The sequence below is a fragment of the Pygoscelis adeliae genome, unplaced genomic scaffold (genome assembly GCF_000699105.1).
Source record: "Pygoscelis adeliae isolate BGI_AS28 unplaced genomic scaffold, ASM69910v1 Scaffold263, whole genome shotgun sequence".
NCBI classification, from domain to species: domain Eukaryota; kingdom Metazoa; phylum Chordata; class Aves; order Sphenisciformes; family Spheniscidae; genus Pygoscelis; species Pygoscelis adeliae.
This window is the reverse complement of record NW_008824552.1, coordinates 1,332,395-1,356,405: the sequence shown is the minus strand read 5'-3', so window position 1 is coordinate 1,356,405 and position 24,011 is coordinate 1,332,395. Positions and strand designations below refer to the sequence as shown.

The 24,011-nt window shown below is 40.0% G+C and overlaps 1 protein-coding gene across 1 annotated transcript in view; it reads left to right on the top strand.

Moving 5' to 3' along the window:
- Positions 1-24,011, top strand: part of UVRAG (UV radiation resistance associated) — an 81,272-nt gene that overhangs the window by 48,268 nt on the left and 8,993 nt on the right. The window contains exon 14 of the mRNA XM_009321954.1: positions 16,914-17,005. Within this exon, the coding sequence (XP_009320229.1) occupies positions 16,914-17,005 (92 nt within the window). The remainder of the gene's footprint in view (positions 1-16,913; positions 17,006-24,011) is intronic.

Here is a 24,011-nt window from a genome sequence, read left to right as displayed (position 1 = left end):
CAACTTGTATTTGAGATGATACTAATACCTGCTGCTAAGTTATTTGGTATGGAATTCAGAAAATGTTCAAAAAGCTGGTCTGAAAGGGACCTGGGGAGGCCATTTAGACTGTTGCCTAGTCCTAGGGCAGGGTCAGCTGCTCTTACGCCAGCCCTGGTAGAGGTTTGTATAACTTTCCCTGAAGGAAAGCCTGTGATCTAAGTAGTTTCTTCCAGTGATTGGCTGTCCTGGCCATTAAAGTCTTTTCTGGCATCTAATCCAAATCTGTCTTGCTTCTGTTTAACCGCATAATCACTTACTGTAATAATCTGGTCATTTAATTCTCTTCCTCTTTGCAAACGGTTATGCATTGAAAGGCAACTTCTCCTTTCTCAAGTGAAATCTCATGGGTCAAGTCTCTTAATTTCTGAGCATTCTTGTTGTCTCCTATTCTTCATCTGAATCCACATCTTGCTTGAAGTGCAGTGCCCAAAGCTGGATACACTGTGCAGCTGTTGCCTTCAAAACAGTGAGAAGGATGGGAGAAATGCTTCACAGGTCTTGTAATTTTTGTTCAGTTCATCATGTTCCGATAGGTTTGTACTCTTAACAGCCTAACACGGTGAATTTCACGATTCAGTGCAACCTGCAGCCTCAAGTCTCTTCTGCACAGCAACAAAATAGTCCTTTCTGAATTTGTGCAGGTGACTCATTTAATTCAAGGTACAGCATGTAAAATGTGAATGTACCTTAGATGCCCCTTTTTCTTAATCATGTCTCTGATTTGGTGATGTAACTCTAGAAGATGGGGAAAGGTAGGTTGAGAACTCAATCTCAGCTCTGTGCTATCTGCATCTGAGCCTATTCTCTATCCAGCTCACCTAATTAAAATATTGAATAGAACTGGGGTAAAGCCTAAACCCACGTGGAGCCCTGTTTCACTAGCACTTCCATTTACAGCAGTGAACCATTGTTTACACCCAAAGAGTACTTACTTGCTCTGTATTCATTCCTACTTCATCAATAGCCCGTTTCCCCAGCATGCTTGTGAGCATATTACAGCATAAAGTGCCAAGAGATTTATTTAAATTCCAACAGAAATATGACATTTCAGTTTCTAACCTGTTTGTAAGGCTTGACATTAGATTGGTCTGACAGTTTTCTTTTTGAAAAATCTGATCTTTTTTATGCTTAGTTTCTAGTTGGTTTGTTTTTCCAGTTCTCTCTTCCACCACTTTCTCCCCACTCTCTACCCCAAATTGAAGTAAAGCTTCTGGGTCTTTTTGTGTTTTTGTTTTTTAAGCTTGGATTGCATTTACCATTTTCCAGACTTCTGGTATCTTGCCCATGCTTAGTGTATTTTGGAAGATAACCTCTAATGGCTCTGAAATTACTTAAAGGCTAAAATATCTTAAGATGAAGTTAATCAAGTCCTGCTAATCTTGGAAATTCACTTAACCAAGCTGTTAATATAACTTAGACTGTGACTCTTTGTTGCTGGTATTAATAATGGCAGCCAGCTGTTCGCACCTGACTTTCATAGGGAAGACTAGTGAGAAAAAGGGATTAAATACTCTTTCCTTCAAATGCTTTGATAGCTTTCTCTCTCCATTACTATCAAATCAATGCTTTCCTTAATCTCTACTTATGTAAATACATTAGTTCATTCTGTAACTTGTGAGTCACGATGCTGCTTGCTTTCCTTTTCAGCCTTTCATGTTTGGGTCGTCCCCCCCGCCCATTCTGGAGTTTGCCATTCAGTTATGTGATGCAAGTGCTCTGTGCTTCTTTCTTGATTGAAATTATGAACTCTTCCTTGAGCCCAAGTTGGTAGTCTTCCCATTTCCTGTAGTCTGGGTTAGTTGGCACTTGTGCCTGTAGTATCTTTTTTTTATAGGAACTGTCACCACTTCACTTGTTTTCCTGTTTTTCTCTTAGACGTGTCTCCTCTGAGATGTTACCGCTGTTGGACCTACTGAAATCTCTCGTTCTGACTTTGTTCTTGTCCTGTTTCTAAAGGACTGTGAACAGTTGAACACATGGTCACTCACCCATGTTGCCTTCCAAGTCCTTGCAGTTGGTTTCTGAAATCACTGGCATGTGTTTAAACTCATAAAAGTAAATGAAGACTTTAAGTATGTATTTGTGTAAAAAAGTTTCCAAATTTACATGAGGTCATTGGTGTTGGTACAAGCTAGAGTAGTCAGTGGCCAAACTTTGAAGTGGTCTGTGCAACGCCAGTGGTTCACATGTTAATGCTTGAGATTGTATGCTGTTGAATATAAAAACATAATAAAAGTAAATTGGAATTTTTGGGGGGCTTCTACTACTTAGTTAATCAGGAAAGTGTTACTGAAGTCTGTATAAACTGTTGTAGTCACCTTTTGTTTTGGTATCCTTGGTCAAATATTGCGGCTCTTTATAGTTCTGCCAAGGGGAAATTCCATTGTCAAAGCAGTGTGAAAGCAGAACAGGTAGATTACATGTAGAAATACATCACAAAACATCTGTACTCAGGGGCTGACTTGATCTAGAAACCCGAGATTGTTTGAATCCCTTGTGTGTTCCATTGGAGGCTGGAATTGTTGAATTTAAGTAGCTTTTAGAAGATCTTACGGCTGCTTCGAGAGAAGCTTCCAGATATGCTTAGTTTATGTGAATGTGTAAAAATAATTAAGTTTGGATGGAGAGTAAGCAGCTGCCTCCTATTTCTAGACCATCACAACCTGTGAGGGAATCCTTTTAAGGCCCAAAGGTGTTGGCCTTAATTCAAGGAACCAGGCCTCCAAATTATTCTGCTGTGAATAAATGCTTAATACCCTCTGGCTGCTGTGGGAAGGTTGGAGGTGTCTAGGAGGAACAGTGCTGACTCTACTGGAGCATTGAGAAAACGTTCAACGCTTGGGTCTCCCATCACCTTACTTGAATCATTTGTGCAAGTCTTGATCACTGTGGGTGAGAAGCAAAGAGCCCAGAAAAACTTGTATCAACTTAAAGAAATACTTGAAAGGATTTCTTTAAGCTTCCCTGGTTTCACAGATGTATTTTCTTTTTTCCTTTCACAATTACCTGGAGTTCTGGCGGCAAGGAGAAACGTGAGTGGGGAAGAATTGAGACTGGGTTGATATTAAGTAAAATTACTGAAATAAAAACTCTTCTAGGGATAAAGTGGTACTGTTTTGTAAAACAGCAGGATAACAACAATGAAAACCACATCTTGCACTCGGGAGAATTCAGCTGGAATTAGAAGCAGCTCAGTGCTAGCTTGGTAGAGCATTTATTTGGAGAAACTTGCTTTGCTGTTACATTCCGAAGTCAAAACAATGTGTGTTAATTCCGAGAGTTCATAATAACTTCGATCTGTACGTGAGCACAAATTGTTTCAATCCCCATATTTTCTGTTTGTAAAATTGAATCCCTCACGAAGTTCACAGAGTAGCTTTTTATGTTGGATAATATTAGGTAAGACCATAAATTTCCAGTTAAGATTTCAGCTCTTTGACTCTAATGAGCATACAGATACGTTATTTTTTTTCAAAGGGAAATTAGTGACTTATGTCTAATAATATCAACCAAAAAAAAAAAAATCACTGTCATTCCACAGCACTGTCAAAGGTGAAGCACAGTACAGTTGCTAAAAATGGGAGTGAAGTGCTCAGCTCAGCTCTCAAAAGCGTTAGGCACTGGGAGATCATTCAGTAGGTAACTGGCCCCGCAAACTCTGCAGCTGCTAAATTATGGATGTGTGTGGAATATCTGAGGGAGGTGAGGCTTTAGCAGGAAAATGAAATGAACTCTTGCATTGCTTTTCACAGTAGCGGAGTTGAGATTACACCGTGAAAACCTCCTGTTAGAGTGGATGAATATTAGGAACCCACAGAAGTGTTGTGAGGGTTTTTGTGGGTGATAACGCACAGCACGGGCGGGCTAGCATCTCTGAGTTCTCATCCCTCTGAACACAATGCATGCGGCACACAGCTCAGCTAGGGCATAGGCATGGACCACGCTAAGCTGAGCTCTCGCAAGTCCTTGAGCAGTGGTCTTGGCGCTCCAGGTTTTTTCCTCTCAGCTCTTTAAAAATTTTTTTTTTAACCTGGGGGAGGGCGGTGTGTGTGAGAGCGCAGCGGCTTTGAGTTTCAAATCTCAGGCCTGTAGAAAGAAAGAAGCTTTATTGCTGTACTGGCTGGTTTTGCTACCTCTTTCCTTCATTCCCAGAGCCTTGGTTGCTTGGGCTTGACTTCAGTGTATGTTCTTCATTACATATGAAGAGATGATCTTATTTTAGTGACCATCCTTCTTGAGGTGAGTCCTTAGTGAGCACGCATAGTGTCGCTACTAGAGAATACCTGGCCCAAAGTTGTCTACAAGATGATATTACAAGGTTTTTTTCCTGCATTGCTCATTATTTCTAACCCATGCATAATGATGTGTAGCCATTGAAGAGAGCGTGACCATCTTGTTCATTAAACTCCCAATTCCTTTAGGTATTCGAGAGGTTGTCTCTTGCATGATACTTGACAGTCACTATTCCTCGTCCGGTTGCAAGATTTCTTGGAGAGGAGGTAATTGCTTTATAGCTGTAGAGCTAGTTTCTTCTGGTACCGGTCAGAAGGGAATTTACTGCAGCATTTTCTTGCATGGGACAATCAACTTATTTGCAACTCTTGAGTATCAAATGATGATTTGTTATTTCGGTCAGCCACCGAAGGGGGTGGAAGTTAATTTGTCTCTTGATCTTCTGGATTTCTTATTCTGAGTCTTAGCCCAGCTTCCCTATAGAACTATAGACCAGAACTATGATCACTGTGAGGCCCCTTTGAGTCTTGTGGCGGCTGTGACCTTGGTCACTACCTCCATCTGGCTTTAGTGGACGTGGCCTCAGAAATGGTGGTGTTCTGTCCTTGCCGAAACTACTGGCTCTTGAAAGGAGACTCGCAAAACTGGGTGTCAAATGAATTTGGACTGTTCTGCAACTCTTTAACTCCCTAGGGCCAAGCTAAGGGGTGAATGTGTCTCGTCTTACCCCAGTTCGTCACTGGGGTTTGTCAGGGAGGCTCTGCAGCTGGTGGCAGTCAGAGCATACCTTCCCAGACATCGCATCCAGGTTTCGTGAAATCTTTTTGATTTGTTACACTGCATGAGTTGAGGTTTTTTCTGTTCATGTTGAATGTGTGCTCACGATTGCCTCACAAGGCAAGGCTTCTCTTCTGATCCAGCCTTGATTTGTTTTGTCAGACAACCGTTGAGTGATGCTAGTCTGATTTTCCTATTCACACTGGCATGATTTGCTCAGCCCTGGCCAAAGAATAGTTCTGCTTTCATCTGACGGTCATTAGCAACAGACAAACTTTGCTATTTGACATGAAAAAAAAGGCTCAATCTTTCATCAGTTCCCCCAAGGATGTTTGTTTTCACATCAGTGCAATACAGATCCAAGCAAGTAACTTATGTCTAGCCCTCCTTTTGTGTGTCCAGCGTCGCTGTGTCCACATGGTGGCAGGCAATGTTTACGTGCTTTGTGTAACCTGCTAGAGAAGTTGATCAGCCAATGCTGCTCTCCTGGGAATGGCACTTTTTGTTTCAGTTACTTGTCTAATGCACGAGGTAAGTAACATTCACAGAAGCATAGAAGAAAAGCAAAATACTTCTTGACATATTTTAGTTGCAGTCAAACTGATATCTTTCTAATAGCTGCATGGAATAAAAGTTGAATGCTTATATACTAGTGCCATATGTAAGAAACTGAACTGAAATTCAGCTCTTAAATGTGAAATGAGGCAAGATGTTCAGTTTCTGGCTCTATTAGACTATCAAACACGTGAGAAAATCAACTTTATAATAGAAACTATTAAACTTTTCCATGGGTAGCTGAACGGCAGAAATGTTAGGGCTAGAAATTTGTTTTGGCAATAAACACTACCGAGCAGAAGTGTCTTTAAGAGTTCTGTGGGTATCGGTGTAGATGCAGTGGTTATGACCCTTTGAGTGTAGGATACTGTGACTCGCACACTACATCTTTTATGAGGCCCCTAAACTAAGATCATAAAACATGCAGCTCAGAAAGAATGCACTGTCTGAATTTGTGGCCAATTTAACTGCATTGGGAAAAGTGTTCTTGAAAGAGCACAGGTTGAAGCCGGAGTTGAGTCCTCATCTTGTAAAGTGCCAAGCATTCATTTTAATGTTAAAGAGGAAGGGACTGCACCTGAAAAACCACAAAGTACCTTCTCCAGCTGCGTAGAGCCAAAAGCTTTTAGGAGAGGTTTCATTCCTGAAAGTCTCCTAGGGTAGCAATGGGCTGATACCTAGCCAGACCATTTAGAATTGGGGAATTTACATACGTTTTTTTGCAAACTTGTTGGAAGGCTTTCTTTTTTTCCTTTCCTATCACCCATGCCAAGATAAAACAGGTTGAAATGAGACTGGATTAGCTGTAACAACAGTCACCCTTTCATTCAGATGAAAGCCTGCCTAGCCTTGCCCGTAGGCAATCCATACTGATCAGCAAAGGCCAATGTTAACTCGCCCTGGAGGAACAGATCTTGGCTCTCCAACCTGTACTGATCACCGCATCTGCAGCCCGAGCCCAGGCAGCGCTGGAGGCTGTGCTTCTTGTTCTGGGTGCAGAGAGTACGGAGCAGATGAGCTGGGGTGAACAACGTGGTTGGGTGGAATAGGAGAGGTGGCATCACCAGCTGTGCCTAGAGTCACTTCCCCAAAATGATTTTGGGGACCACCCCCTGCAAGCATGCTCTGTGTGTTAGATCACTTGTGTACTATGTAGCTGTCATCGTCTCTGTGCGTTAACTCTTCAGTCTGCTAAGTTTTTAAAAAAAAACTGAGTATGTGTTTAAAATAGAATCAAAATTTAGTAATCAAAAGGAAAATGGACTCCTGATATAGTTAAGCTGACATAAACACGTGTGATTTGCCAAGTTAAACTGCTTTGTAGTATGTATAAGCACTGCATTTTGAAATTGAAAGAGAGAGGAAAGTGGGAAGTCTGTTATCAAGCCATGGCACAATGTGTTAGTGTAGGAAAAAGATGTAGTGTATAATTTTTCCTAATGAGTAGGGTGTGTGCTCTGGAGAGAAAGCTTGACTTTCAGATATGAAGTGTTAACACCTGTGGAATTCATGGACCTCACTTGTGAACCCTTCTCTTCCTTCAGGAGCCTTCTTGCTTTCTGCTGTGTTGCCATCTCTTAATGGGGGGGGGGGAAATCATGCTAAAATGCATAGCATTTCCTGGAACCTTGCTTGCTTTAATGCATAAAAATTGCTTTTATCTGTCATTAGCAAGCAAGTGACAAGCTGTGACTTTTTTTTTTTACTGAGCTTCTGTTATTTTCACTTCTCCATCCACCCACATCCTTTGTTCTTCTGTTGTATAGTTTAATATGTATGTTCTGTGCTCCGTGAGGCAGGGTTTATCTCATACTTCTATGCATAGGATTTGGCACATCAGGGCACAAATCCTGTTTTGAAAGCTTTGGGTATGACAGCTACTTAATCATCCATAAATGCCTTTTAGGCTTATTATATACTGTGGTTGAAGTTCAGAGCAAGTTGTTCTCCAGCAAAAGGAATAGAAGTGTCTGATATGTATTGGCTCATTTATTTTTTGATCAGTCCAGAACGCTTGGAAATCCAGAGCTTTAAAGTATTTTGTTTTTCAAGAGACTGGAAATACTAAAGGGGCTAACGTATCTTTCTTTGCTGACCTTGTGCATAATTCATGTGAATATTTCTCAAGTTAATATTGTGTAAATAGAAAAAAACAGCTCTGGTTCAATTTAGCAAATATAAGTTGCTACTTGTTTTCAGAAAGGCCATTGCTGAACAGACCTTGGTTTAATGCTCCCTGACCTCAGCTTTTAAGTTTGAAATATCTTCCATCATATGAGAAAAGATTTCCAGTATTGGTGTGTCTTCATGCCTTTTGGTGTTCACTGAAGGACGGTGTTATCCTGATAGGAAGCAAGTCTTACACAGGTTAAACTATTGATTCTATACTCCTCAAGTGAGAGGTTTTCCCATTTGATTTAAAATCTAATCTTTTTTTTAGAAGTCAATCTCCTTTGCCAATTAAAAGTAGCATAATGGATACTTGGGAAGCAGTTCAGCATAGGTGATGGTGGGGCTGGGAGCTGAGAATCCCCAAATTCTTCCTATATTTAGGCTCTGTGGCATGGGCCGAATCACTTGCTCTTTGAGTAATGCTTTCTCAAAGCAAGAGACTTTTCACTTGAAGCAGCGGGTTTCACAAACCTGGATGAATGCTTTAAAAAAAAAAAAAACTGCCAAAAGCTCAATTGTACCCACTTTAAAGTAAGGGCTTTCCCAACATAGCATAAAAGAACAAATAGCTGAAAGACTTTGTGTTTGCAATACCTAATGGAGCGCATTGTTCGTGCACTCTGAAACAATGCTGCAGGTTCCTTTCCTGCAACATGTAAAGGTACAAGGTAAAGCTAGACTGATGCCAAATGGGAAAATTGCCTGGTATTGGAGGGGATTTATCAAAATAGGAAGGTAATGAATAAATGTAGGAGGAGTGAGTAGGACCATATGCAAATTTCCTAAAACTCATTTGGAGACTTTATTATATCGCTCTGAACTGTCATTGAGGGATCATAGAAACACAGAACGGTTTGGGTTGGAAGGGACCTCTAAAGGTCATCTAGTCCAACCCCCCTGCCGTGGGCAGGGACATCTTCAACTAGATCAGGTTGCTCAGAGCCCCGTCCAACCTGACCTGGAATGTTTCCAGGGACGGGGCATCTACCACCTCTCTGGGCAACCTGGGCCAGTGCGTCACCACCCTCAGCGTAAAACATTTCTTCCTTCTATCTAGTCTGGAACCTCATTGCTAGCAGAGAGAAGTTCACAGGCTTGGGTGTGGATGTTCATCCGCCACCTGAGCCGATGGCATAGCACCAGTGCAGCCATGCAGCCTTTCGGCCTGGCTGATGAGTTTGGGCTCTGTCCTATATTCACTCCGATTTCCAGCCAGGACAAGGTGGGTGAATTCACTGTACCTACCTGTGCGCTCCTGAGACTGTTGCCCTTTTGGTGTTTGTAGGTAAAAAGCAAGCTTCAGATGTTCTCGTGCAGTGCAAAATTACACTTGGGGAGCTAAACGCATAAAGAAAACGTCATATTTAAGATGTAGGTACAAGATGTTACTTGTCTTTCTCCTTCTGGCTTTTGCACATCTGACCTCTTGTTCTCTGCCTGATGTAATGATTTTTAATACCAAAGTTCAGGATGAATGAGGTCATAGAGTAAGTGTGCCCATGTCTTATAATCCAATAAACATCACTTTGTGATACTGAGGCGTTTTAAGAAGTTCTGACCTGGACCTGGAAAGATTATGCTGTATAGTTTCATCTCATCAAGCTATAATGCAGCAAGACTACAGCCGAACAGTCAACATGGTTTTAGTTATTTGAGTGCTTCACTGAGGAAGGGGGGAAGCTTTTCTGAGGCCAGTAATTGCTCTATCTTCTAAATTGCTCTTTTTTTAACGTTCTTTCTGTAAAATGGTCATGGTAGACGAGAGGCACCTTTATGGGCAAGGGGGCCCATATATGTTACTTTTATGACGTGCCCACTAACCACCAAATTTTACAGGAATAGTTTACTTATGTAAGTGGCTGTTTCCCCCAGCCTGTCTTTGCCGATGGTTTCCCATATCCTTACTGGGACACCAGACTCGAACCACGAAGGCTAATGTTTGAGGCCTCTCTGGAGGGGTATTGGGTTTACTCTCAGGAAGGGTTTCACGAATACGAGCGAGAGAGTCCTGGAGGAAACGCGGCTTTTGGCTCATCTAAATGTTTAGTTCTACAGTGTGTTCTGCATGTACTCAAACACGTACTCCTATTTCCTTATTTTCTTGTGGTCTACCTCCAATAAACACTATTGCTGTGAAACTAAAATCCAGTATTAAACATTGCCTATTATCACATTTCAGTTTTAAAAATTAGAAGAAAACTCCTTCATAAGTGTTTGGCAGAATATTACAAGTTGCTGAGCATTAGCGCCCAGGCTGCTGCTGTGTTTGAATAATGATCAGACTTTGTATTTTGGTGGATGTGAGGGGAAGAAGCACCTTAATACAATTCTAAGGCAAATCAAAGAAGGCAGAGGGGAATTTGATCTGTTATCAGATGAGAATGTAGTTTCCCTGCTCACTGCTGAATCACTCCTGTGCTTAGATTTCATGCATGAATTTCCCCTGCCTTTCAGATGGAAGTGAATTAAAATTCTCTAGCCGGTGAGGAGAGGAAAGGAGACCGGCTGTTCTTGGGCTAGCAAGAACCAGTGGGTGAGGAAAAGCTGCCATATGAATTTGATGCAGTTAGTAAGAACGGAATCAGTTAGAGCTCCATGCTAACCTAATGTGTGTAGACACTTAACCATAACGTAGGGATCAAAATTTCCTAACTGTAGCATTGACTGTCTTGGACCAGTGACTTTGCTGCATCTCGACTGTTAGTTATCACTGTTACAGATCAAAGTAAGAGAAGAGGAGAGTATCTTACTGATAGCAGCCTCTGCTTTGTAAATGGGGGGGAAATCAGGCTAGTTTAGACTAAGCCTGTTTTAAAAATAACAGTGTGATTGCAAGCAGCCTTTGAAGGGACAGCATAAAATGGAATTGTTATCTCCTATTACGGCTTTGATTGCTGTTTGTATGCCTTATTTGTTATTGCTAAATCAAAATTGTGATGGGAGTCCTTTAAGATGGCTTTAATGAAGGCTTTTTTAAGTACACTGGGTCAGCTTGAGGAACTTTAAAGCATGTGCCCAATGGATTAATGAAGGACGTGGGTCTTCAAGGATGATGATGTAACTTGTTTTTCTTGTTAGTTTAGTACTCTTAGAAGAATTGCAAATTAAACATCTGCTCTTCAGGGTGCACCTCTGAACAGCATTGAAATCCACTTGGGAGAAGGAGGCAGGCGTTGGCATATCAAGATACGAGTCAGCGTTTCCATAAAAAAAGCTGTGTAGTTGAGCACTTCCTCTTGTTTGGATGAGGGCTGTCACTACTGTGGCAGTCTTCTATTTGCTCCTTCTGAAAGCAAGATCAAGGACTTAAAGACTTGTTACAATCACAGTAGTCGCTATGTTGCTTTTTTTCCCCTCTCCCACTTCCCCAAGAAGCTTTAAAAAAAAAAAAAAAGCCTTGGTTAGATTTACTTCCAAACCGTGATAGATGTGTACTGACTGTCTTTTAAATATGAAAAATGAAAATGAATTTTAAATGTTTAGTTTTGAGATACGCTATCTAAAGAGCTGATTGATACCACAACGAGTTGCGCTAATGTTGCAGCTTAAGGGTTTTTCAGTAAACCCACATAGCTGTTCAGAGCTAGAACTAGCTAGATTTAATAAAACAAAGGCAAGCAACATGGTAAGAGTGCAAATAATCTAAAATTTTATAATTCCCCCAAAAGGTATAAACACATACAACTGTTTATATAGCAGCAGGCATTATTTCACTGATCCCCCAAGGTTGTTTATATAGCAACAGGCATTATAACAACACTTTCTGTTTTCATTATTGCAGTGCTTAGTCATCTGAATCCCAGCCAGTGCTCCTTCATACTCTGAAAAGCCATCCAGGATCTTGTAAAACAATTAACTATGTCATTTTATTAAAACTTGCATTTTATATTTATGTCCCAGCATTTGACATCCTCTGAAAACCTTATGTAAATGCTTGGCTTCTAACCAATACTGCAAACGATTGAAAATATGCTTTTGCTTCTATTTTTGTTTGTGGGTTTTCACATTTGTGGAGTGGATGTCCTTTTAAATGCTTGATGCTATCAGGAAAAACTCCTCATTTAACTGAAAATAATTCAAAATGGCTCTTGACTGCCCTAACGGTACATGAGCTCGCACGGTGTAGTAGTGGGTTGGGTCCACCTCTTGTGTAGGTACAGACGGTGCTACAACATCAAGGACCAGTTGCCTGCAGTGGAGACTAAGGGAAGCGCAAAACTGCTGGGGTTTTCAGTGTAGACTCGAGAATTATGCATAACATGTACTGAAGTGGCTGGTATTTTGAACTTCAACGTAGTCTGAGCTGTAAGAATGCTTCCACATGTCTTAGAACAAGATGGAGATGGCTGGGGAAACAATATGGTAAATGATGAACAGATGAGTTCAGAATTGGAGTCATTCTGCGCTCCCAAAAAAGGATATTCCAGTCAAGGTACTGCGGTTTCTGGCTGGAAGCAAATATATACGCTTGTATACCATTAGTCATTAAATACTGTTACAGGAATTAGTATAGGAAATGGGCTATTTTTCTTTGCACATAAATGCAGGATATTGTTATTTTTCTTAAGAGGCAGCCCCTTAGTGGCAAAAGCCCCAATTTTGATCTTGGGTGCAATCTGATATTACCCAGAAATAGAAAAATAGCTAAATGGTTTCTTTTTAAGCCAACTTATTTGAAAAACTTCAATAGTTCTAGTACTTCTTATTCTATGGACTTTATAGGAGAGTAACTGAACCTTTGCAGGTTTGTATTTTAATTAGTTAACAAATGAGGTACCTACACTTGTTGTGATTTGATGAATGAGTGTTTTTATTGTGGGATTGTTATCTCTAGGAAGATGGTAAGCTTTTATGTTGTCTGACGTGATTTTAGTTAAGTATAACAGTCTAGTTGACAAAATAAATTACTTGGAAGACACTTGGATGGCAGGAGCGCTGTAGAGATGCTCGGGGTGGAGCTGATTCACTGCTGAGGACAGACAGCTTCCTTCCAGTAGAGGTTCAAACCGTTACACAGAAGGAAATGCAGGTAGAAAATGGAGCAACTGAATATTATTTCTTTTTTTTTCCCTCTTCCTAAAGGCTCTAAACCAATTATGCCCGGCTTGTTATGAGTTAACTTTAATTTGTTTGTCATGCCTCACCTACAGCTAATACTGTGGTTGTGTTAGCTGGAACAATTTTCTTAGTCTTTGATGGAAATTAGGTGTTTAAACATTTTGTTAGAAAGCTAACGCAGGTTTTAGGAATAAATCTATCTTTCATTCTGAGAACCGTTGTTTTAAATGCAGCTTATTTCAATGTTTATGGTTTTCTGTGATGTTGGAATAATTAGCAAGTATAATACAAAATACCCACTAGTATGATAGGCTGGTCTCCTATAGAGGTGTCGACCTTAATATAAATTTAATCTCCTCTTTCTTCAGATTCTTCCGTACAGGTACTTCCTGAAATTGTCTTAGGACAGACAAAAAACTCAGATTTTACAAAAGCAGTCTAGGCAGTTACCTACTGACAGTGATAAATACTGTCTATCCTCTTTTCAAAGTCTTTTCATAATGCTGAAATTCTTAAGTTTATCACACTGGATTTGTAGTGTCAGAGGTTGGGATACAAGTTTTCTGAGAAAGAAATCAAATCGAATGAACCTAGCTTTGTTTTCTAAAAGCCTGTAGAAACATGAATAATATATATTTTTTCCAGTTACAGTTTACTAGCCACTTCTTTACATCTCCAATTAAATAGCTTGGAATGATGTCAGTTAACACAGAAGCCAAAGCAACAAAGTACAATAAAATGTTGAAACTAAAAGGAATAAATCTGTGTAATTGAAAGAAATTACAAAGTGAGATTCCCACCCCCCCCCTTAAAAATAAGAACCCTTAAGTTATTCTGTCTTCAACTGTTCATAAAATACGATGCATCCCATCTGCTACACTTGTTTCTGTGGAGTAAGTGTTGCTAGTAACTGGTAGGAGAGCAGACTCGGACTCCTGTCTGACGTGTCTGATGTCTTTAGCTTACTTGTTTTCCAGTTCGTGTTTACTACATGGTTTTGTTCAATCAAATAACATTTCACACAGCACTTGGGAAAACAAAGTTGTATATGGGAGCTAAATATTTGTAAGGAAATAGCAATTAATATTTTATTACTTGAACATCGTTAATGATTTACTCACAGTCCCATGGAGAATACATGGTCATAAATGTGAACGCAAGTCTCAGACACTTGTTCACTCAAATTAAAACAGGCCCATTTTCTTTGGGTGGCCGGGTCTGTAATATCCTGAAGGAACAATCTAATCTTTAAATAAAATGCTGCTTTTGCAAATGATACTTGTTTCCTTTGGAAGCTTAGTGTGGGGCGGGTGGAGATGGGTGATGTTTAATAGCAACAATTGAAATGTGAACTCGGTTTCTTAGGAGAATCAAGACAGCACACGGTCACCTCTTTCCACTTTTGTTTTCCTACCCAGACGTCACGTTTCACTGCTCTCTTTCTTGCCTCTTTTCTCTTTACATCTTCCATAATGCTGAGCTCTATCTTTAAGTTCCTTTTAATTCTCATGGGCAAAGCAGCTGTCCTCTGCCTACATTCTTCTCTCTTTAAAATCGATTTTGATGTTAAAGGGTACTTGTGTGAATCCTGTTGTAACAGGTCACAGGTGATGGTTATTACTGTTGTTCAGTGTCTTGCTATTTATTGGATGAGGTGGAGTAACTATCCCTGTGTGTGTGGTGTTGGCTGTTAAAAAATATTAAACTTAAGGAAAGGTGTATGAGAAATGCTTGGTTTGGGGGGAAAAAAAACAGTCCTTACTAATGATGCAGCGTTGTCAGAGGGTAAGAGCAGGAGGAGGAAGAGTTCAAGTAAAAGAGAAATCTTATTGTTTTTTTCCCTCCGTGCTCCCGTTTGCTGTGTGCTGTACGTGTAGTGGGCTCTCTCATTCAACAGAGGTAGAGAGATTTCTTTTTTTGGGGTATGTAAAACTGCTGCAGACCACTGCGAAGTAGGAGTTAACCTTGTTGCATTAATGCGGAGGTAATTTTGGAACCAGACTAAAACCTGGGAAGTAACTCATGGCTCTGATGCTTTGACTGATTTTTTTTTTTAATTTTTACTTTTCTTTTCCTGTCAGTAGAAGGCAGGTGAGTTTTTCAGTGGCTTTTGGGAGTACTTGTAGGTTTTGTAACTACATCGTTGTCACCTTGTATTGATACAGACACATAAGGCAATAGTGCTTTGTTTTTAAGCTATTACAAAGCCAAAATAGAATGCAGTTTATAAAGTTAAATTGTATTTTTTTTCCTAGAGGTTTCACAAAACTTATATCCTAACTTTACTTACTATGCATCTCTCCTTACTTGCAATATGAAAATGTGTTTTAGCAGAAACAGTGGTTTTGCTCATATTTTGATACAAGTGTCTCACATGCATTCTTCTGATTGTGGCTGTTGGAAATAGAGAGATCCCTTAATCCAATTCTTTTCATGCTCTGAAACTTTAGAATTTTAGGATGACTATAAAAAGGGGTATTCGATGAACACTTGATTGTAGTAGGAGGAATAAGCGTCATGTGTTTGTGTTTTTTTTTCTTTTTTTCCTCTTCATTTCTTTTGCCCCAGGCTAGTTCTTTGGTTAACCAAATCCACTGTAATCCCATCAGGAGAATGTGGTGATCGTTTAGTAATTTATATTGTATGGTTGTCTTAATCCAGGTTCTGTCATTGTAGCAGAAAATATGAATCCGAGCCCACCATATGACTTGACTGTGTCCATATGGAAATAATAAACTGTGTAATAAATGGCCTCCTGTTGTACAATGCAGTACTGAGGATGATTTTCTTCCAAAGCAATTTTTCTTTCTAAATCTCGGACAAGCATAGAAATAATTCCCAATTTCAGGAGTCGTCTTCTGTGAAAAACTGATTGGTCCATTGTTTGGGAGAAGTCAGAAATCTTTCCAACTTAGAGGATACTTGCCTATACCGTACTTTCATGAATTATGGAAACAGGTGTGTAATTCTAAAAGAAACTAATTTAACTTTGAGTGGGATTGTTCCGTGTTTCAGCAAGTAGCTCTATCAGTATCAAATTTGTGCAGTTACTGTATGTGTATATTGGAGGCCAGCTGTGACTTCTGGAGAGTGTTAACATCCACAGACAACTGCGTATCACGTTGATATTGCTTCATTCCAATAGTCTTAAAGATTTTGGAATTTAGGATCTTTTTTTTTCATATTTTAACCACACAAGGAATAAATTTCCCTGAAGTTTTGAGTTTGAAACCTGAAGGAAAGACTTTTTCCCTTCCGTGTGCCATTTTCTTCGGAGGTGTTTTTAGTTTGGGGACTTCTTAAATAAGTGGTTTATAATTACCAGCAGTGACAGTTATGTCATGTGTACCTCATTTGATAATCTGAGGGTAAAAGCAAGTTGTGATTTGCGTGGAGTCAGTGTATTGAATCTTTTCATTTATGTTTGCACCCACATAGGAGTTAATACTTGGGTTAAAGTAAGTCAATGCTTGAAGCCTTTCTCTTAGCTACGTGGCATTGTATTTGAACGCTGGGTTTAATTATGAGAATAATAGCAGCAGTTTAAACGTTGATGTAAACTGTAAAAGGAACACAGATTTAGATCGGTTGTGTGACGGTGTGGTTGTGTGACGGTGTGTATTTTTACTAGTTGATATTGCTGTAATAATTCCCCTCCTGATTCCAGCGTACATTGATACGTTCAGGATGACACATGACCCTTGCGCACAAATAAATGTTTTGCATCGGTGAATATAGACCATTGCGTTGAAATTTGGTCTTTTCACTTAATGGCTGTGTTCTTATTATGCCGTGCGGCTGCTCTCCTGTTACAGATTGGAAATGGAAAAAGTGTAATGAGGTTTAACAGTCAGATTGACTGATTCTTTTGCCCCTGCTCTTGGGTGGGTTTTGCTAATATGAGGTTATGAGTATTAAATGGAACATTTCCTTAAGGTGAATAGATCTCTTGAAACTGCTTGATTATCGTACATTTTCTTTGAAAACCTAGTAAATTAACTGACCATAATGTTATATTCATTGGAATCTGGGATTTGGAAAGCTGTGCTAATTTTAGTTTTTTTCTGTTCTTGTAGCTTAGATATCAACATGGGCTGAGTACTCCAGATCTAAGGCAAACTCTTCCTAACCTGAAAAACTTCATGGAGCTTGGGCTAATGGTTAGATGGTAAGTATTTTTTCATAATTAAAAAGAGGTGGATGCTACAAAAAAGTTAGCTGTAAAAACTTTTCACAAACAAGCAGCTCCTCTTCATAAGAGTTAAGCATGCTTGGTGAAGATTGAGACTTCCCCCAAATACAGGCCATGTAAGATGTCCGCAATTTCCTTCCGCTCTTTTAATATCATCCATGTGATGGGCCCACAACCCTTCTTGCGGGAGTGAGGGGGCAGGGGAAGACTGAAAAGCAACGTTCTTCACTAAAGGGAGGTGAATTAATCATTCTCTTAAGACTGTATCTAAGGGTTGGTAGCAGATGCACCTTCTGTATTACGGTAGTCCAGGAGGGTAGAAAGGTGTAACAACCGTAGCAGAACAGGTCTTAGCCTGGTCAGTACCTGGCTTCCCATTTGCTTTGAATGTGTAATTCAGGTGAGCTGCATGGGAATCTGTGAATTATAATCAGCACAATTTGTGTTGAGTATAATTGCTGCTAATGAAAATAGCTGTTGCATTTTGAGTGTTGTTGCTAAATGGGAAGCTACGTTAATGAGTAACTAAAGGTTATAGTAACCTTCCAGGGAAATTCTTGATGCTTCTGCTCTGATGCACTCTGGGGGATTGACTCTCTCTCTGCTGTCTGTGTAGAAAATCAAAGCAGACTGGTTTCTATGTTATAAGACTAAAGTTAGTGTAGGCTTATCTTGCAGCAGTTGTTTGAGCATGAGGCTTGACCAATTCTTCTTAAACCCACTGAGATAAACTTTAGAAATGTGGAAGGTGGTTCACTAGCAAGTGCAATTCTGCAGGTGTTAGATGCTTTGTATTCTCATTTTTTATGTTCTTTGAGTTGTGTGCGCTCATGCAGCCTTAACAGTTAAACAGTAGCCTTACCTTACACAGTTATTTTGTCCTGTGTTCTCATCTCCATTCTTCGGGTGCCTGAATCCCACCCAAACATAGCGTTGTGCCGTTTCAGGATCCCTAGGTTAATTATTCACTGCCCCAAAGTTGCATGGGTCTTGTGTGGTCCCTGTGTCGTACCTGGCCCCGTGCAGATGCCCTGGATACTCCAAGGTATTGAAAATACCATCCAGTATGAGCTAACCCCAGCAGGTTTTGCTGCCAGATGCTCTCGTGATGGATATGGACTCCTTCGCTGCTTCAACTGATCTAGGAAATAATTACTTTTGGCACATATTATACTAAATTGAGATGAAAGAGTGCTTCCAGTCTTCCTAAAGGAAACTAGTTCTTCCTAATAAGATAATGAACTACAAAGCACTAATAGCCAAACCTCAATATTTTTGGACTAGTATATGGCTTTTAGGGGAGACTCAAAACGAAGCTTGAGCTAGTTTTTAAATCTGATGTGAAATGACACTAAACATTGTGGCTCTGGCCCTTCTTTAACAGTGGAGTTAAAGCTTTCTAGCGCTATTCATATTATATCTGAATTCCCTTCATGTTAAACCAGCAGAAGTAGCAAAACCTCTCTTAGTGTAATGCAGACTAGCCTCCTGTCATGTTCTGCATGACAGGTATAGAGGCAGTGTAGCACAAGGTGAATTTTTCTGGTGATGGAAATACTTTCCTGAAATTAATGCAGAAAAAGCGTTATGTGATAAATAGTCTTAGGCTGAATAACAGCGGACAAACTCTGCTCTGATTTTAGTATTCCAACAGGGTTCTTCTTGCTGTAGGGTCCTAAATTACTGTTATAGTATTATAGACCCTACTTATTATAGTAGGGTCCTAAAATATTGCTAAGCTCTGAAAGTCTCTTCCCCCCCGCCCCTGCAATATGTAGAACATGGGAAGAACAACACATCAGTTCTAAAGACAGTGTGTGACCACATATCCTTTTATGCAAAAAAAACCCCAAGCTTTTTGTCATTGCTCCATTTGAAAAGCAGGCTTCAAACAGGGTTAGTGTCTCGGAGTAGCACAGCTCAACGTATCGGACCTTTGGGACAAAAGTCATACTGCAGCGGGCAACAGTGATGGAAAATCCTATGGGACGTTGTCCTGCCACAGCTATTTCCAGCCCTTATTTCTGTGTCACTCTTTGCCTTTGTTACCTTCCATTCCTATCACAGAAACGCTGATCAACGTGAACGCTAAGGTAGTTCCCAAATTATTTGCTTTAGGAGGAGAGTCTTGGCAAAGGAAGACAAATACAGGAGTAGTAAAAAGTATCATCTTTGAGCAATACTGTAAAAAGTGTTTCTTGATGGAAATTCAACTCTGCCAACAAAACAGTGGAAGTAAACAGGCCCTGAGAAAAGGAAGCTCAGTCCCTTGTGCAGTTTTATTCTGTCAGTAATTTCAAGCGCAGCTGAAAACATTCTCCCTGCTTTTCTTCTTATCCCTTAGCAAGAGGCATAAAGAAAGGCTTTCTTCATCAGGGAAAATATTACTGTGAGTTTTCATGGGGTATCCATCACTGTGATGTGAAAGTCCTAAGGTGACGTGTGGTCCCCTAAGCAAATCTGAAAATGAAGGGCCAAAATACCTAAACCGTGACTTCTGTAGCACTTGTGTGTACTCACCAGTGGAGTGGGAGGGGTACAGGTTGTGGATGTCTCCTTCAGTCTTGAGTAAGCAGAGGCGAATGACTCTGGCACACGTTAAATGGGAATTGTTTGCAAAGCGTAGGTGTCTGTTCTTACCTTCTGGTGTGTGCTGGCTTTGAAGAACTGATAATGGAACCTTTAGTTATGCCTTAGAGGTTTTGCCATCATACAACCAGCGTGTTTTTTTCCCGTAGGTGATACACAGTCATTAGCAAGACAAAACACATTTTTTGCCTGGATAATATTTCAAAACATGTAGGAATATTAAGCATAGTTCTCCGGGAGTATCACGTTCCCTCCTTCCCCCCCATGAATGTCTATGCCTCATTTCCTTCTCACCTCCAAAACTTGTGTGAATAGTTGTTCATTTTTAACTTTTATTTTTAAGGCTAATGATTCTAAACAATGCTGCTTAGTACTTCCTAATAATATAAATGGAAATGAGGCTTTACAGGGAGTCTAGCTCAAGGGGAAAACTGGCTAGACTTTCATAATTGGGCATTGCAGTTGAGCACATACATAGCAGAGTACAGATGCCCACTGTCTGGTGGATAATATCTGATTACATATATTTAAACAAGCATAAAAGCCACCAGCTGTTAAAATGAAGATTTGAAGGCATTTTTTGTTTTCAGGATACTGTAGGTGAGTCATCTGATACCTTCTGCCACAAACCGTAGTCAGTAAAGTATTTCCAGGTTATCCTTCATTTGCAGGATCGGAGCGGGAACATATGAGGCAGTGATGGGTTTTTCTCCACCTACAGATTCACCTGCACTGCCTGGTTTGTTTGGTTTTGTTGTTGCTGGTCTTCAGTTTCCTTTCTTAGCACTGTAGCTGGGTCTTGCTGAATGTAAGTTCTGTCCAATCATAATCACACTGGTAAAAACCGATACGTACGCTGTACTTAGTTTCTCTTTGAACAGGACTGGTTTTAACTCCTAGCCCATGCATCGTCCTCATATTTGCTTTCATTTAGAGACATCTGTATTTCTCTGCAGTCTGGAATGGAATTGAATCCCCTAGTTATTCAGGGTAACTGAAATGCATAGTTGTTTCATGCTTAACCTCTTTCTCTGATAAGCATCCGTTTAGATTTGCGTACAAAATAGTTTCTTTACCCCTTCAGATTAAAAACAAACAAACAAAACCCCCACAGCTCTTGTAGAAGAGCCCACCTATTTCATACTTCTATCAGAGCAATTTTGGCAGTTGTCTTTCAAGTCTCAGCTTTGGGCTTTCACGAACTCGGTTGTTCTGCCTGGAGCAGCCCTTGGCCCTGTTGAAGGTCTGCGGAGTCCAGTGCCTTTGCATCAAGGTTTAATTGCGTTGCTGCTGGATACCTCTGCCTGGTGAGATCTGTGTGGTTTTGGTTTCTCAGGCATGACACTTAAATGATTAATACGTGTTTTCACATCCCAACACACGTGATTTATTGCAGCGAGCTCGCAGGTCTACAAGCTCTGCTTCTCTCTTCATATCTCTCCTGGCACCTATATTCTGCTGTGTTTACTTTTCTTCCCCCTTACCCCCACTGCAAAATATTATTTGTACTGTATGTAGATGAAATCAAGACAGATCTGTTGGTTCCTGCACACACTGTTATGGAGGCTACAGAACTGCAAAAACTTATTTTTTCTGATATTGAATCTGGACGTTGACTCTTAAGGTGAAAGATGATGAGCCAAAGTTGTTGTTGATTTAGACCATCCCAGTTGTGGTCCCCCAAATCTTTTCTGTTTGCTTTTGGGAATAATTCTCTCTGTTTCCAGCTCTTTAGTCCTGGAGTCTCACTAGCTTCCGGAAAAGCAGCTCATTTTTAAGATTAGCTTTTGCTGATGCAGAAGGGCCCTATGCAGTTTTTCTCTTAAATTCTTTTTCTTTTGAGTATGCAGTTTATTCCAGCTTTTGAGAGAGACCAAATCTTTACTTACATGTAGTCTGTACATTTTTAATATTGTTTTATTCCTTTTTTGCATGTGCAGATTTATCTTTCACAAGTCAGGCTCTTTAGATCACGGTTGCATTAAATCAAGGGACTCTCATTTTCTCTCCTATTCTTCAGCTTAATTTACTTTGTGTAACTTTTGAGGGATAGTATTTGTGGTTATTAATGGCAAGTAAAGAGCACACTGCAAACTTGAGCAGTCCAGTGAGAAGGAGATTTTTTTTCCCTAGTGAATAGATTAGACAATAGGCTTATCTAATGCTGGCAAATATGAGATACTCCTTTTGAAAGTCTTGTCTGTAGTCAGGGAGATGTCCTTTTGAGCCTGCATTTAAAAGCTTTACCCGAAAATACTTGCATGCCAAGGCTTAAATTTGTGTTTCAAAGGTATGTCTTGATTCATACACTGCTAGATTCAAGAGGAGGCTAAAACTTCATGTTTGAGTTAAGAAAACTCTGGTAGCTTAATTTATGAAGGTTTTTTTTTTTTTCCAAGTGTATGTCAGAATTTCTTAGCTGCCAAAAGATGCAATTTCACCTTAACTTCATATTGGCAGCCTCCCTTTGCAGCCCTGTCACTATTGTGTGTTATTTAACCAGTAATCTCTAAGAAGGTGAGAAACTATTATTGCTTTTTAGCACAGTTGACATGATATTGGCTTGGAGCTGCTCTTGGAGCTTCAAACATTTCAGATGGCTATAAACCAACTTAAACACCTTCATTTAGCGTTCTTACTGCCATGAGGTCATAGTTTGCAACAAAAAAGATCAAATGGTGTTTAAGTTATTTTTTTTTTTAAAGTATTCTCATACCAAAGAGCTGTAGCTGTGGATTTTGGCTTTTGGCCAGACAATCAAGATTTAGTATTTTGACCAGCTGTGATCCAGTAATGTTCCTCAGAGGAAACATTTTGTGGGGAGGAAAAGATACATATTTGAGCCTGTGAATTGTATTCTGTCTCTCATACTGCTTTACAGTTTCTCTGAGCCCCTTGCAGACGGATTAAATAATCAGAAGTGAATCTGACTGAAGAAACTTTTTATCAAAACTGCAAATGGATTACAACCAGAATCTGTTCACTAAGAAAATAACTTTAGAAATGTTTGTGTCCTACTTTGATCGCTTTATCTCGCCTGTTTACAGCACGGAGTCTGTGTCTTGAGCCTTAGGTCTGTAAGAATGCCCAAGTGGACTAATTATTGACTAGTGAGAACTCGTATTTTGGGGAGAAAACAGCTACTTTGTAGTTTTACTGCCAGCAAAACTGCAAGCTGAAGTTAGACTATTATGAATTGGCTTTTGAGATTTGGATGCAATTGAAAGATTGAGATTGGTGATGAAGTAATTGTCTTATCTATAATGTCCATTAAATCTGAGGTTTCTCTTCTTTTTTTTTTAAATTTAGAAATCCTGCTTCCTGATAGCAATTTGGGGTACGCCTATACGTAACCAGTTCTAGTCTGATCCAACTTGATGACTAAAAGTCATTAAGGCTTGATGACAGTTCATCAGATCAGGTTTTATACTCCACTAGTCGCAGGCTGTTCTCTTTGGACAGGTGTCCACATCTGTTTGCTGTCTCAGAAGATTGACCAAGTAATTGTGGCTGAAAGCTGGACCAGCTCGACCCTAGTGATTCAGGTCAAGGTTGTACCTTAGAGTAACGGGCTACGTTCCTGCAAGCCAAACTCTTTTCACTAGTGACAATACCTTACAGTCTGTAAAGTTTCTGGGCAACTGGATGTTATTTTTCTAAAGTGACTTGCTTTTTTTTATATTTTTTATTAGTTCCATGAGCTGTGAAGCTGATAAAGCATCTTTCTTTGGACTTTGCCATGATGCAATGCTATGAATTCTGGTAACAGTACAGCCTTTTCCTCAAGGAAAATGCAAATGGAATAGAGACCCTGCATCAGCTGCTCGTTTTCAGGAAGATTAATAGCAACCTTGTATTTCTGAGCTCTCTGCCTCTCCGTAAACGTTACTTTTGAACCAAAACCTCAGTTTGACTTCTCATCCTCACCACCTCAGTTTGACTTCTCATCCTCACGTGGAGGGAGGTGATGGAACCGGAAAAGATCCCTTGACTTAACCGCTTAATCCACTGTTCCTACAGACATTTTGTTTATATTTTACTTGCCTGCAAGACTATGACCATCGTTCAACTTAAAAGTATACAGAGAGCTATTCATCTTCTCATGTTTGCCTTCTAGACACTCATCACTCAGCCTAAACTAGTTGCCTAGGTTGCCCCTGTGGTCAAGAAGAGGCGTCTTGAGAGGGTGATTGTCGCACAGATCATAAATGGCTCTTAACAGGGTATTACCCACCCTTTTCTCCAGTGCTCCTTTTCTTTCTCCAGTGACTGTGGAAGGAGCCTAGGCAATGACCTCTTAGATGGCTGATCTCTGAAGTCCTTCATGCATATTTAATTTTATCTAAATGCCTTAGATAATATTTGATAAGCAGTTAAGCCATTCTGTTGACTT